We start from the raw sequence: 13,689 nt of genomic DNA, 5'->3' as shown, positions 1-13,689 counted from the left end.
TCTCAGCACTCCTTCCACCTAGCACTATTAAGTTATGTATACAACTTGACCATTTACCTGGGCTTGGGGAAATGCACGTCTATAATAAAAGGTAGGCTTAATTACTTTAATGAAATGCCTTTAAATTTTCCAACAGCAATTGAGAGTATCTTGTTTTGCCGCAGTGAAAGTAGATGGTGGTATGAAACAGGAAATTATTGGGCAAGACAGACAGCATTTCTTGAAAATAATCAGTTCCCATTAGTTGAAGTAAAAACATCAGGGGTAGCGCCTATCAGAGAGACAGCATATATCGAAAATAATCAGTTCCACTTAGTTGAGGTGAAAACATCAGAGTTACCAGAGACTAAGATCATGATTAAATCATACATTGAAGTGGATTTGGTTATTGTGTTTTTTTTATTTTGAGTTTCCATTTGCGGCAACAGTGAGATGTGCACACAATACAGGGAGTCATATAAGCTTTGACCTGCTAGGCCTATAGGAAAAAAATGCAAAATAATGCAAAGTGCTGCTGGTGATGAATGGCTGATGCTTTATTATCAATCTATAATTATGCCTGCCTGTCCTAAAACCTGGCGTGAACTTCAGGGACATTCAGCATTAAATCACATATAGTAGTAGGAGCCATTTTCCCAAAACAAGGTCAATGTAATGTGGTTCACCAATTTGTACACGGGGTGTCACCGCCGAGAAAATGCTACTGTGAGGTATTGGGGACTGAACATGTTGGCTATGTGGTGAAATCCATGAACTGCTGTAATGGATTCTTGCATGAATAATTGAATATCCTTGTGCAGTGAACAATAATTATACAACATAAAGCCAGAAGAAAGGAATTTTTGGACTGTGTTTATCTCACTAGACACACAGTACTCTGTTTGCAGTGGACCAGCTGTGCAGTTGAAGCCCATCAGTGGCTCTGTAGCCTTTGAGGCTACAATAAATGGAAAATACTCCATTACAAGCAAAAGTATGATGGCATAGTAGGGCAAACTCAGAACTTCTGAGATTAAAATACACATTTACGAGAAAAAACATGGATATTCCCTGAGATTAAAGTCATAAATTTATAAGAAAATACTCGAAAATTCACATGAAAAAAACTGAAGGATTCTCTGAGATCAAAGTCAAATATGTGATGTGCTTGTGTTAATAAAGTCTCTGTACTCTATTGAAAGCCTGGTATGTAGATTTTAATAACAGCAATCACATGCGCTACTCAACCAACTACTGATATGAGATCCTTCCTTCTGTTCAAAGATTGGGGACAAACCACAGACATTTACGTGACATGACGCATGCTTTAAAGTGGTTTTGTTGCAGTCCCTCATATCTGCCAGTCTGAAAGCTCCACCTCTTCTCTTATGTCTGCACTGACTCGTCTTGTACGCCTTGCTCGTCTTGTCGTCCTGCGTACAGGGTCGCGGGTTGTATTTTTAGTGACAGAGAAAAACTCTTTTTCTTGTAAATTTACAAGTAGTTGTGCAGTAAAATAGCAGAATTTTATTGTTGTAGCTGCTCGAGTTGGAGTTAGTTTTATATACAGTTAGGTAATTTAGTCAAGTGTTTCTCAACCTATGGGGTCTGACCCCCCACCAAAGGGTTACAAGTAAAATCTGAGGGGAGATGATTAATGAGAGAAAAAATAAGTTTTGCAACAGAAATTTGGATTAATTTTCAGACTTTACATTTTCTTTGTTTTCTGAAATATATTGCATAATTTCACCACTGTGGGGCTCAATTTGTTTGAAACCATCTGATAGATTTTTTTTTTTTTTGGAGAAACATCTCTTTGGTATCCAACGAAGGTTAAAATCAAGGGCAACTGGACTTAGTTGAAGATCTTCAACTAAGTCCAGTTGCCCTTGAATTTAACCTTTGTTGGATAACTACGACCTGGATGACTGAGAATCTTCATAGACATCTCTTTGGTAGAACTGCTTACACAGACATCTGAATCCTGACAAGGACAATTTCAGTTATGTGCTAAAGTATTCCACATGAAGCAACAATTTGGTACTAAAAGGTCCAAAGGTTTTGAGAGGATGATTTGAGTTTGCTTCTTTACTACTAGCCAAGGCAAACTTTGAAGTAGTTTGCCTTGGCTAGTAAAAACAACTATACATTGGTGATGAAGTTCACGACCTTACGGGTGTTTTGTGATACAAGACTCTATATAGTTACGACAGAATGTAAAGCAAGCTTCACCTTTCCCAACTTTCATTTGTGTTGAAAGCATTTGCCCTGAAGGATTGTGAGGGTGATTACCTTACTCCTATGATGGTTGTGAATACTTAAAAACATATCTAAATGTAAAGTCAGATGTGCGAAAGTTAAATGAAACATTTTTCCAAGATGCGCAGTATAGCCTTTTTAAGCACTTTGATTCAGTTTACAATTTGTCTCAAACTCTGCCTCCACCTTGTGGTGACATGCTGCTACTGCTTTCAGCTAGTTCAATAAATTACATTTTACATAGCAGATTTTTTTTTGTGGTCACCAAGTTTTATTGACTCCAACTGCACTGACAGCTGCCATGGTTAATGGGACGATGGTATATAGACATAGAACTGACAAGTCACCTATATGAAAGCACAGATGTAGGGAATACACAAGTGTTATGAACAAATGATCAACTTGTAACTGCTTGACAGGCAATAAAACAGCAAAAGGATACGCCGTTTCCTGCTTAATGGCAGGTAATCTTGCAAGGCAAGATGGTAAGTGTTTAACAGGCTTTTGGTACCTTGAAAAATAAAAAATAAACCGCTTTGAGTGATAATTAGTAGACAATCTGCTAGTACGGGTTTCTACAATTGAAAGACATTTTACAGCAACGCGTTCAGTTACAAAAACTGTCTCACCAACTTTCAGGACACAATAGTAAAACAGTCATTAATGTTAATATCTATAATGTTTTTAATGTTCCCTGCAAATCATCATCTGCAAACAATGTCATAAATGTTTAATTCTAAACTTAAACAGTGGCCACTTTCCGCAAACTTTGATGAACTCCACTGCAAAAAACATAGTGCCAACCTAATGGAAGTTACCAGTAAACAACGGAGTGACCCTGATACAACCATGCAACATTTATTGTATAAGAAATGTGTCTGGGTTGGATGATTAGATATTCCAGCCATTCTTACAGTATACTCGTAAGCTATTCATCTTCACACAGCCTAAAACTCCAACAGTAACACAGAACAGTTCTCAGTATGTAACATAAGATCATTTTACTGGGCAGCTTCCATTGTGAATGTGGGAGGTCAAACAGAAAATCAGTGTGCCTAAATATTCATCTGGAACTTCGTTTGAGGAGGAAATAAATGATTCAGGTCCCCCTCCCCCCATCTGATCCACAGCACAATATATGTTAAAATCAAAACACTCAAGAAAATGTGTTCGGAGTCTGTGTGTGTTCTTTAACCCAAAGGGTTTTGTTTTTTTAAATGACAGTAAATAACAGTTTGGAAAGACTTTCTACCATAGTCGGCCACACTGGCATTGTGTCAACTATCTTGAATGTCCGGATAATAAAAATTTAAAAAGACACATAAGTAAAGGCATCCTGGAGTTTTTTGGGGGGGGCAAAGCAGTAGGCAAGAAGATATAGGGCTACAGAAAGAAGCCATTAAAGTCCCTGTTAACGTTATCAGTCCTCCTCTGCATCCCGCTACATTCAGCAGCTCCCCAAGGTGAACTATTTGCGTTTTCACTCCCGTTGTTCCAGCATCCCAGGGTGGTTAATGGAATTAAAATCAATCACAATCTCGGTCCTCTTGGGCTTGAACTGTGTGTACTGTACGCCTGCCATGCCGAGCAGCCTTCTGGAGGCTGTCATTTCCGGCTTGTCGTGGTACTTATCAGAAAGATAGATCACTTCCTTAATGCCTGCCTGGATGATGAGCTTGGCACACTCATTGCAAGGGAACAAAGCCACGTACATGGTGCAGCCTTTCACATCAGCACTGTTCTTGTTCATGATGGCATTCAGCTCTGCATGGCACACATACGGGTATTTAGTGTCAAGCCGGTCGTCAGCAGAGCGGGACCAGGGTAGCAGATCATCATCACAGCCATTGGGCATGCCATTGTAACCGATGCCAACTATCTTATTCTCCTGGTTCACGATACACGCTCCCACCTGTGAGCTTGGGTCTTTGCTCCTTTGAGCTGACAGAAAAGCAACAGCCATAAAGTAATCTGGCCACTCCAGGTAGTCTTCTCTCTTCCTGGCTGTGGCGCCGCTTAGATGACCAGATTTTGGTGGCTGGGTTTCGTCCATACTTTTTCTATAATACTGGAGTTACTAGAGGTTTTTCTGCTGGACTGTGGTTGTGTTTGCTGGATGTGAAAATCAGGCGCGCCAAAAAAGTACGTCACGTCAACACGAAGAAGCAGGAAGAGGAAGTGGCCGAGTCAAGAGGCGTTTTGTAGTCCTTGAACGTCCAATGAGCTGCGTGTTCCTCAGAGTCAGCCAATGGTATGCGGGTGTTTTCAATAAACACCAATCAGCTTCTGGTGCGATTGATCCGGTTTTCAGGAAGTGCACAAAGTCGTCAATCTGGCTTCCTTCTCAAGTACCAGTGATAGTACTTTGACAGCGAGCGAGCGAGCGAGCGAGCTAGCTAGCTTAGTAGCTTCACTTCACATCGCTGCTATCTCACTGACCGACCTCCGCTCCCAAGATGGCTGGCGTTCGACCCCTTGGTGTTCTTTCCAGGTTGACATCAAGGCGATATACTCTCTACACAGGTAGAAATCACATGTATTTAGTATTTAAAATGAAAAGAAACCCAGTGCGGTAAATTATACTCAAGTACGGGTGTGCTAAGTTAGATGGGCATGGTTAATTAGCTTGTTAGACTAAAATTAGCTGTTCGCTCCAAAGAGTGTAATGCAGACATGTGTGGTAGTACTTAACTTAATAACAGCATGGTAAGTTTGGCTTTTTCAGCAAAGGTGTATCTCAATAAAAGTTTAAAGAAAATATTCCCAGCGAGCAAACTTCCAAGAGTAATTTACGCTTGCTATCTGTGCTAGGTAGCTGGCTGCTACAGAATCGTGTAACGTTAAGTTAAATCAGAGGGGCTTCAAACTTTAACTTTAAAATCAGCCTGTTTTTGTCCACTTTTGACTTTAAGATCTCCCTGACTGTTGAGATAGATTTGAAGACTTGTGCCATTGATTCGTCATTGTGTTTGCTACTGTTGCCTCTGTCTGAATGGTAGGCAGAGAATGTAGGTGAAGGGTCATTTTCCACTGAGTTGCAGAGCATGGCTGAGACCGTCTGAGGTCACGGCAATATTATGTGAACATCCCATATATACATTTCATGTGTATGTTTTTACGTGGACATTTTGTTTACTTACAGTTATTCGGGCTTAATATGTGTTTTAGCATGCATGCTAAGGGTAAAGCAGATGGGCAATGTGTAGGATGACATAAAAAATATGTTGGTCATGTGACTGATAATGTATTGCCCAACTTAATGTTATTTTCCTTTTTACAGGCAGCAATTTTCGCACCTTCTCAGTAGCTCCTGCTATGTTAGGTAATTCAAAAATCCCTTTTTCACATTTATAGAGCATATGGGTAAAAAATAGTTTAAACTGTCCAGTGACACACTTATATTCTCACTGTACAACATCTTCCTTATCTATTATTAGCTCGAACCCATGTGAACTATGAAGTCAAGGGCGATGTTGCTGTTGTACGGATCAACGACCCAAACTCCAAGGTGTGAGCTCAGTAAAATTATATGTGCCAATTTTGACTTGTTAATTATGTTGATGCAATGCGAACTTAACGGTAATTTCCCCTTCCAGGTTAACACACTTTCGATTCAAATGCAAAAAGAAATGGCAGAAGTAATGTCTGAAGTGTGGGCCAACAACGCTGTTCAAAGTGCCGTCCTCATCTCTTCAAAGCCAGGATGCTTCATTGCAGGAGCTGATATTAAGTAAGATAAATGTCATTAAATCCAATGCTTCTTAAATTTTTGTAATTTATTTGTGGAATTTTAGCCACTTAATGTATCTGTTTTGTTATTTATTGCCCAGTATAGTTATGATTACTATGAAGATTAGTATCTGTGTCTTATGTGAGGTCTCAAATTAAAGGTTTGTTGCTAAAACACAACACAAATTAGTATTATATATCCTCAGCATTCAAGTTTTTTTTATTATATTTGAATGAATTTTGGGTTTTCTGGATTTCTTTAATAAAATCCACATCTGTTAAAGTATGATCCAGGCCTGCAAAAATGCAGAAGAGGTCACCAAACTTTCTCAGGAAGGGCAGAAGATGTTCGAGCAGGTTGAAAAATCTTCTAAGCCTATCGTTGCCGCCATCAACGGCTCTTGCTTGGGAGGAGGCTTAGAGGTAAACAAATTATTTTAGTAAGATTTTGTTTGACTAGGATGATCGATAATAATCTGTAATCTAATTGGCTCTCTTTGCATTTCAGTTTGCCATTGCCTGCCAGTACAGAATTGCAACAAAGAGCAAGAAGACAGTTCTTGGTACTCCTGAAGTAATGCTGGGTCTTTTACCTGGAGCTGGTGGAACACAGAGACTCCCCAAAATGGTTAGTATTGGACTTTCCCAAATTTCAATTTCCCTGTTTGTTTAAATTTGACTTTATTTAAGTACATAAACCAAGTAGTATGCAGGATGATAAAGATTATAGCATGTGAAAGCATACTATCATAGTTACAACATAGTATATTACACCAAGACAAAACAAAAACAAGACTAAAATGGCTATGGTGCAGTGCAGAATTATCTGGTTAATGCTCATAATTGGTGTTTACATTCCTTTTATTGTGGCCAGCCTAAAGCACACCTGTGCAATACCCATGCTGTCTGATCAGCGTCAGATATGCCACACCTGTGAGGTGGATGGATTATCTCAGCAAAGGAGAAGTGCTCACTAACACACATTTTGACAGATTTGTGAACAATATTTGAGAGAAATAGGCTTTTTGTGTACATATAGAAAGTCTTAGATCTTTGACTTTAGCACATGATGAATGGGGGACAAAAACAAGTTTGTTGCATTTATAATTTTGGTCTGTGTAACTGTTCGTAACATGAAAGAAAATTAACATTAAAAAATAAGTTTCTTTTTTGATTTTATTTAACCAGGAGAACCCATTAAGATAAGGATACATACGACAATATAAAACATTAAAAAATACATATACACACATGACAATTTAATTCATGAAAACATTTTCCAAGACACACACATGCGCGTGCAACACACAATTAAGAGATCAGCATATAAAAAGCATCTGCACTACTTCTTAAGGGTATCTGTAGCTCGTGACTTGAACTCCGAGAGGGGTACCTGCACCTCTAACTTTAAAGTCTTTTGTAAGGTGTTCCATGTTGAGGAGGCAGTACTTCCTAACTTGGGGACAACCCTGGAACTTTTAAAGCAGTAGCCTGCTAGACTGTGTTTGGTAACTAATGTCCACGAAGTTCAAGAGACTACACAGGCAACTAAGTAGTTTGCCCAGGATTTCCTTGTAGATAAAAACGCTGAACTGGAACTGTCTCTGTGTGGCTAGTGATATAGTCATATAACCTACAATGATGAGTGGATGATCAAGCATTTAAGATGGTGATAAGATATGTGCAACGCTGCATGGTAGGCAGAATCTACTTTACTTAGTAGAAATGATGCTGCATGTACCAGCAGATCCCCGTTGTCATCACAGATAAAAAGATGGCTCAGTAAAATCAGGTCAAACATGTTTTTTTTTTATTACTTTTAGGTTGGTCTACCCAGTGCCTTTGACATGATGCTGACAGGAAGAAATATTCGTGCAGATAAAGCCAAGAAGATGGGCCTTGTTGACCAACTTGTAGACCCCCTAGGTAAGCTATCTTGACTCATGTATAATTAAAACTACCTATATGAAGCAGTTCAATGTTTATTACCACCTGTAGAAATTGTAATCTTTACTCAGTAGATCACTTATCAATGTAACACTGCAGGAGGTAGAATTTTTGTTTTATGTTGAAATTAATTGTTAAAGGAAAAAAAAAGCTTGATTTTTCTGCTTGTATTATAGGACCTGGGCTGAAGAGTCCAGAGGAAAGAACAATAGAATACCTTGAGGAAGTTGCCATTGAATGTGCCAAAGGGATCGTCAATAAGAAGATACCTCTCCGCAAAGAGAAAGGCATGATGCAGAGTAAGTTGTGCTGCGCTGATTGAGCGTTTGACCTTTTGTAGTCACTAGAGTTGGTTTCATCATGAAGTCAAAAAGAAAAACTTAATTTAAAGAGTTAACGTTCTTTCTCCATAGAAATTCAAGACTACATTATGGGCTTTGGGTTTGTACGGAATAAAATTTACAGCACTGTCCACGGTAAAGTTATGAAGCAGAGCAAGGGACTTTATCCAGCACCCCTGAAAATAATTGAAGTAAGTGAAAACTGTCTACAATAAATTTTTTTTTTTTTTTTTTTTGGTAAAATTTTAAGAAATAAGCCTGACTTAAAATTCTTGTCCATGTGTGGAAAACAGTGTTGAAGTGACTATTCAATTGAAACTTTAGGTAACTAATGTTTCATTCATTTGTCAATTAAAATACCAAACATTCACTGCTGGTTGAATATGAAAAATTGATTTGGTAGTAGGCAGTTTTTTTTACTTCTCCAGTTTCTTAAATATTTAACATGACTTAAATTCAACTGTCATGTTTATTATTTCCCCTTCTCAGTGTGTGAAGACTGGAGTAGAACAAGGCCCTATTGCTGGATACTTAGCTGAGTCTCAGGTAAGGATTGTTGGCTTACATCATTGGCAAATGCAGTTTTTACAGTAGTACACTGTGAAAATGAACGCCACCAATTTTCATGTTTGTCACAGAATTTTGGTCAGTTGGCAAAGACGCCAGAATCCTCAGCCCTGATTGGGCTCTACCATGGTCAAGTTGCATGCAAGAAGAACCGCTTTGGAACTCCTCAAAGAGAAGTGAAGTAAGTATATATTACTTTCACATACAGAGCTTGTGCGGCATGTTGGACAATAAATGCATTCAACCTGCATTTGGCTGCATTGTTTGTTCATGGTTAACTGCTCTGTTCCACTTTTCACTTTCCTGGTGGGGCAAATCTACTTGCCCCCAACTTTTATTTTTTTAAATTTATTTTTTAAATTTAGTAGTTGTCGTGAAATAACAAGACTAAACTTAATTTTTTATAAATAATAAAGTAAATGAATCAGAGCATGGACACAGTGTGCCATAAATGTGAACGAACAAACATTCTGGCATATCGAAAATGGTGTGACCCCACCCACCCGCTTCCCTAGCGATAGACTCGTTAACTGTGAGTGATGATTATTATTATAATGATCATAAACTAAAAACATTTTCTCGGGACAATGGATGAGTATGGTTAGGATTTTATTGATACATTCATCTTCTCTTTCGTTACTAAATAATTTGCCTTTCAATTTAAAAAAAAGTAATAAATTCAGAACCTTAGAATTTAATATTTTAAACATAACTAAATGTTGTTTCTAGAGGAGCACACAGTACTGTTTACATGAGCAAAGTAGCTATATAAACTCAATATCTCACTGGAAACAAATCTAAGATAGTCCTGACTGAGTGAATTTTAGTAAGAATGAAGAACACAGTATCAGTCCTCCTCCTCCCTCTGCTGCTGTTATTCACTGCCTGCAGGTAGCAGGTACCGCTGGTAGAGAAAAGAGTGGCTGGTTTTACTTGCCCCGAGCAATAATGAGTTCTGCTACTTGGTGTTGGCACTAGTGACAAAGTTGGGTCTGATAGACTTGCTGACACATTTACGTACGAAACCTACAATCACCTACAAATCTGTTCCTTTTTTAGGTGGTAGATAAATTGTCTCTTTGTTATTTACCACTAGGACTCTTGCCATCCTTGGAGCAGGTCTTATGGGAGCAGGTATTGCCCAGGTGACTGTGGACAAAGGTGTGCACACAATCCTGAAGGATACCACTGTGGCTGGACTGGCCAGGGGAGAACAGCAGGTTTATAAAGGGTAGGTCATCACATCAGGCATTGAAATATTAGTAGTTTTGGTGATGGAGCATGTTTTTGTTTTTTTTACAGCAGGTTAACTTTTCATTTCAAATAATGTCGAGTCTAATGACACAATAACCTTAAACTTTCCACTCAGTTATGAAATATGATATTTGAAAGTCATTTTTTGTAGCATAAATGTGTTTGAACCTTAATTGTATGATCTTAAAAGTATGTTGATGAAATCATTTGGCTCTTATTTTAAACAAGGCTCAATGACAAGACCAAAAAGAAGAACATCACGTCTTTTCAGAGAGACTCCATACTGTCCAACTTGACTGGGCAGCTGGATTACAGTGGCTTTGAAAATGCCGACATGGTTATTGAAGCTGTGTTTGAAGACATTAACATCAAGCATGCAGTCGTGAAGGAGGTGGAAGCCGTAAGTGTGACTGAAAAGAGGCTTAGTAGGATGTTAGAAAGAGAATGTAGTTATATTGTTGTAAATAACAGTCTGTTTTATTTACATATGTAGCATTAAATCCAGGGTATGTACAATATTGTTGTGACTGTGAGCTACGATCTAACAAACATTTGTCTGCAGGTGGTTTCCCCTCACTGCATATTTGCCAGCAACACCTCTGCTCTGCCCATCAAGGATATTGCTGCTGCCAGCAAGAGACCAGACAAGGTTTGTACTTGGGAACCTTGTCATTTATAGTGCTTCTAGATTAAAGAAAAAAATTTGTGCTGAATATTTTCTCTGTATCCTCAGGTGATTGGAATGCACTACTTCTCTCCAGTGGACAAGATGCAGCTTCTGGAGATTATAACCACTGATCAGACGTCAAAGGACACTACAGCCTCTGCTGTGGCAGTCGGCCTGAAGCAGGGCAAAGTCATCATAGTTGTTGGGGTGAGGTTTAGCATTAACATTTGTTTTATTTTATTTTTTTTTTTTTTCTCCTTGTGTGTAATTACTGACTAACCTTCTGTTTTTAAAAAAAAAAAAAAAAAAGTGGGCGAAGGCAATGCAGCAAAAATATTAATAACAGCAGTAGCTTGAAGTAATGACCACCATGATGATGCATGTTGATAATTATGTTACTCCACTTCAGTCAAAATTTAAACACATTTCTTTGCAGGATGGACCTGGATTCTATACAACAAGGTGTCTGGCTCCCATGTTGGCTGAAGCAGTACGAGTACTTCAGGTTAGTAGTATTACTATAGTAGAAAATGCAGCAGTGAACTGATGTATAGGCCAGGTCATCTCTGCAGCACAACAATATTTAATTTTAAATGCTATTTTGTTCAGCCCCGGTACTGTAGTAGTTAGTGGAGTATTTAGGACCTGAGATTAACATGCTTGGCTCACTTGAACAAAGCATAATCTATTAGGATAGCTTTTATACACAGTATTAATTCATTTATTTGCACTTACAGGAAGGAGTTGACCCCAAGAAGTTAGATGCACTCACCACAGGCTTTGGGTTCCCTGTGGGTGCAGCCACACTGGCTGATGAAGTTGGTATTGACGTTGCAGCCCATGTGGCCGAAGACCTTGGCAAAGCTTTTGGCTCCCGCTTTGGAGGTGGAAACGTGGAGGTTCTCAAGACCATGGTGGACCTAGGATTTAAGGGTACGGTTGGTCACATTGAAGGATTGTGCCCAGTTTCAGTACTTATTTGTATGTGTTTTGTTCAAATGTATTAATCTTTGCTTCTTCTCTTTTTTTTTTTTTTTTTTTTTAAATTTATTCTCAAGGCCGCAAATCAGGAAAGGGTTGCTACGTCTACCAGCCAGGACTCAAGGTCAAAGATGTCAACCCAGATATTGGAGAAATCCTTGAAAAATACAAGATGACACCAAATCCTGCTGTGTAAGTTGACACTGGACAATATCAGAAGTACAAATGCACTAGCTTAGCTTTTTCTGTTGATTTGGACAAATGTTCCACTTGGAACTTAAAATAACTTTTTGATGGACAAAACCTATTGAGGTTTGATATTACATTTTACTGATGTTAAAACATGTTCAAATTTAACTATTGAAATACTGATCTTACATGGGAATCTTTATTTTTATTTTTTTTAACAGTTCATCAGACTCTGATGTTCAATACAGACTTGTCTCTCGATTCGTCAACGAGGCCGTGCTCTGTTTGCAAGAGGGCATTTTGAACAACCCTCTGGAAGGAGACATCGGGGCTGTGTTTGGCCTTGGATTCCCCCCCTGCCTCGGAGGTCAGCGTTCAGCCTTAGCCATGGTCATCTGAGCCACTTGTGCTCAGAGGCTGTATCCTCAGTCAATGGAAAAAAGCATAACCTCCCTAAAGGGTGTCCCTTTGTTCTATGTGAATTTGAAAGCTGTGACTTTAAGGACCAACTTACCTGTTTATCTAGTGTTATTTCCTGCTCAGTAACTCAGCTGAGTGGTGTTTTGGAAAAAAAGAAAATAATCTGTCTTGAATGAGCCTAAGAAAAACTAAATAAGGATTTAACGGTTTCATAAAGCCAAATTTCTGATGAGATCAGACAGAGTGAAAGACTTTGAAACACAGACCCAACACATCAACCACTAATCACATCGATTCAATGTGTGGGGCCACAGAGCAGCACATATTAAAGATATAACACTCTAAAAATCAACAAAACCACTGCAATTAACGCCAAAACAACTTTCAACACAAGGAGAGGTTAACTCATTTAACTCCTGTTTTTCCTAAGGGTGATACAGCACTTTACTTATAATCCTATCATTGTGAGTTGAAGTCCTGTGTTTTCATTTTAGTACCCAACAGGACACCAGCCAGATAATTTATGTTTTTAAAAAGAAGGAATTCATACTTAAAACATAAGTATCTAAATGCATTTAGTTTGTTGTGTAATGGAAACAGACTCATGGTCCCAGAGCAGTAGTAAACGGGAACTTTCGAGGAACACGGTTTAAGTTTAGCAGATTGATTGTAACACTGGTTAATCCTAACGTAAAGCTACACTAAGTCAACATGTTGAAATAACCTGGTTTAACTGGTTACCATGCTTTATGAAGCTCCCCTCTGGTGCTCAGGTGTTTTGTTGATTTGTAAGCGTTCTGAAACACATTTATATGCGTATATACAGTGGGTACGGAAAGTATTCAGACCCCTTTAAATTTTTCACCCTTTGTTTCATTGCAGCCATTTTCCAAAAATCAAAAAAGTTCATTTTATTTCTCAGTAATGTACACTCAGCACCCCATCTTGACAGAAAAAAACAAATGTAGAAATTTTTGCAAATTTATTAAAAGAAAAACTGAAATATCACATGGTCATAAGTATTCAGACCCTCTGCTCAGTATTTAGTAGAAGCACCCTTTTGATCTAATACAGCCATGAGTCGTTTTGGGAAAGATGCAACAAGTTTTTCACATCTGGATTTGGGTATCCTCTGCCATTCCTCCTTGCAGATCCTCTCCAGTTCGGTCAGGTTGGATGGTAAACGTTGGTGGACAGCCATTTTCAGGTCTCTCCAGAGATGCTCTATTGGGTTTAAGTCAGGGCTCTGGCTGGGCCATTCAAGAACAGCCACGGAGTTGTTGTGAAGCCACTCCTTCGTTATTTTAGCGGTGCGCTTAGGGTCATTGTCTTGTTGGAAGGTAAACCTTCGGCCCA

At 38.7% G+C, this 13,689-nt stretch overlaps 2 protein-coding genes across 2 annotated transcripts in view; one reads left to right on the top strand and one right to left on the bottom strand.

Moving 5' to 3' along the window:
- Positions 1-2,904: 2,904 nt before the first annotated feature.
- On the bottom strand, positions 2,905-4,487 carry dctd (dCMP deaminase). The gene has a single exon (XM_046062531.1). It carries the CDS (start codon positions 4,289-4,291, stop codon positions 3,719-3,721), a length of 573 nt encoding a protein of 190 aa, XP_045918487.1. The 5' UTR covers positions 4,292-4,487; the 3' UTR covers positions 2,905-3,718.
- A 100-nt stretch (positions 4,488-4,587) lies between these two features.
- hadhab (hydroxyacyl-CoA dehydrogenase trifunctional multienzyme complex subunit alpha b) overlaps positions 4,588-13,689 on the top strand; it is a 10,332-nt gene continuing 1,230 nt past the window's right edge. The window contains exons 1-19 of the mRNA XM_046062530.1: positions 4,588-4,761; positions 5,519-5,560; positions 5,676-5,746; positions 5,835-5,968; positions 6,252-6,390; positions 6,476-6,595; positions 7,791-7,893; positions 8,091-8,213; positions 8,328-8,446; positions 8,745-8,801; positions 8,894-9,003; positions 9,919-10,053; positions 10,305-10,476; positions 10,639-10,725; positions 10,810-10,950; positions 11,180-11,248; positions 11,481-11,676; positions 11,802-11,916; positions 12,135-12,280. Of these exons, the coding sequence (XP_045918486.1) occupies positions 4,695-4,761; positions 5,519-5,560; positions 5,676-5,746; positions 5,835-5,968; positions 6,252-6,390; positions 6,476-6,595; positions 7,791-7,893; positions 8,091-8,213; positions 8,328-8,446; positions 8,745-8,801; positions 8,894-9,003; positions 9,919-10,053; positions 10,305-10,476; positions 10,639-10,725; positions 10,810-10,950; positions 11,180-11,248; positions 11,481-11,676; positions 11,802-11,916; positions 12,135-12,280 (2,146 nt within the window). The 5' untranslated portion in view covers positions 4,588-4,694. The remainder of the gene's footprint in view (positions 4,762-5,518; positions 5,561-5,675; positions 5,747-5,834; positions 5,969-6,251; positions 6,391-6,475; positions 6,596-7,790; positions 7,894-8,090; positions 8,214-8,327; positions 8,447-8,744; positions 8,802-8,893; positions 9,004-9,918; positions 10,054-10,304; positions 10,477-10,638; positions 10,726-10,809; positions 10,951-11,179; positions 11,249-11,480; positions 11,677-11,801; positions 11,917-12,134; positions 12,281-13,689) is intronic.

Source organism: Micropterus dolomieu, linkage group LG11, assembly GCF_021292245.1.
Source record: "Micropterus dolomieu isolate WLL.071019.BEF.003 ecotype Adirondacks linkage group LG11, ASM2129224v1, whole genome shotgun sequence".
Classification (NCBI taxonomy): Eukaryota; Metazoa; Chordata; class Actinopteri; order Centrarchiformes; family Centrarchidae; genus Micropterus; species Micropterus dolomieu.
The sequence above is the reverse complement of the archived record's forward strand: the minus strand, read 5'-3'. Positions and strand labels throughout refer to the sequence as shown.

Coding starts and splice junctions, on each gene's coding strand:
- dctd (XM_046062531.1), bottom strand. CDS start 4,291: ATGGACGAAACCCAGCCACCAAAATCTGGTCATCTAAGCGGCGCCACA.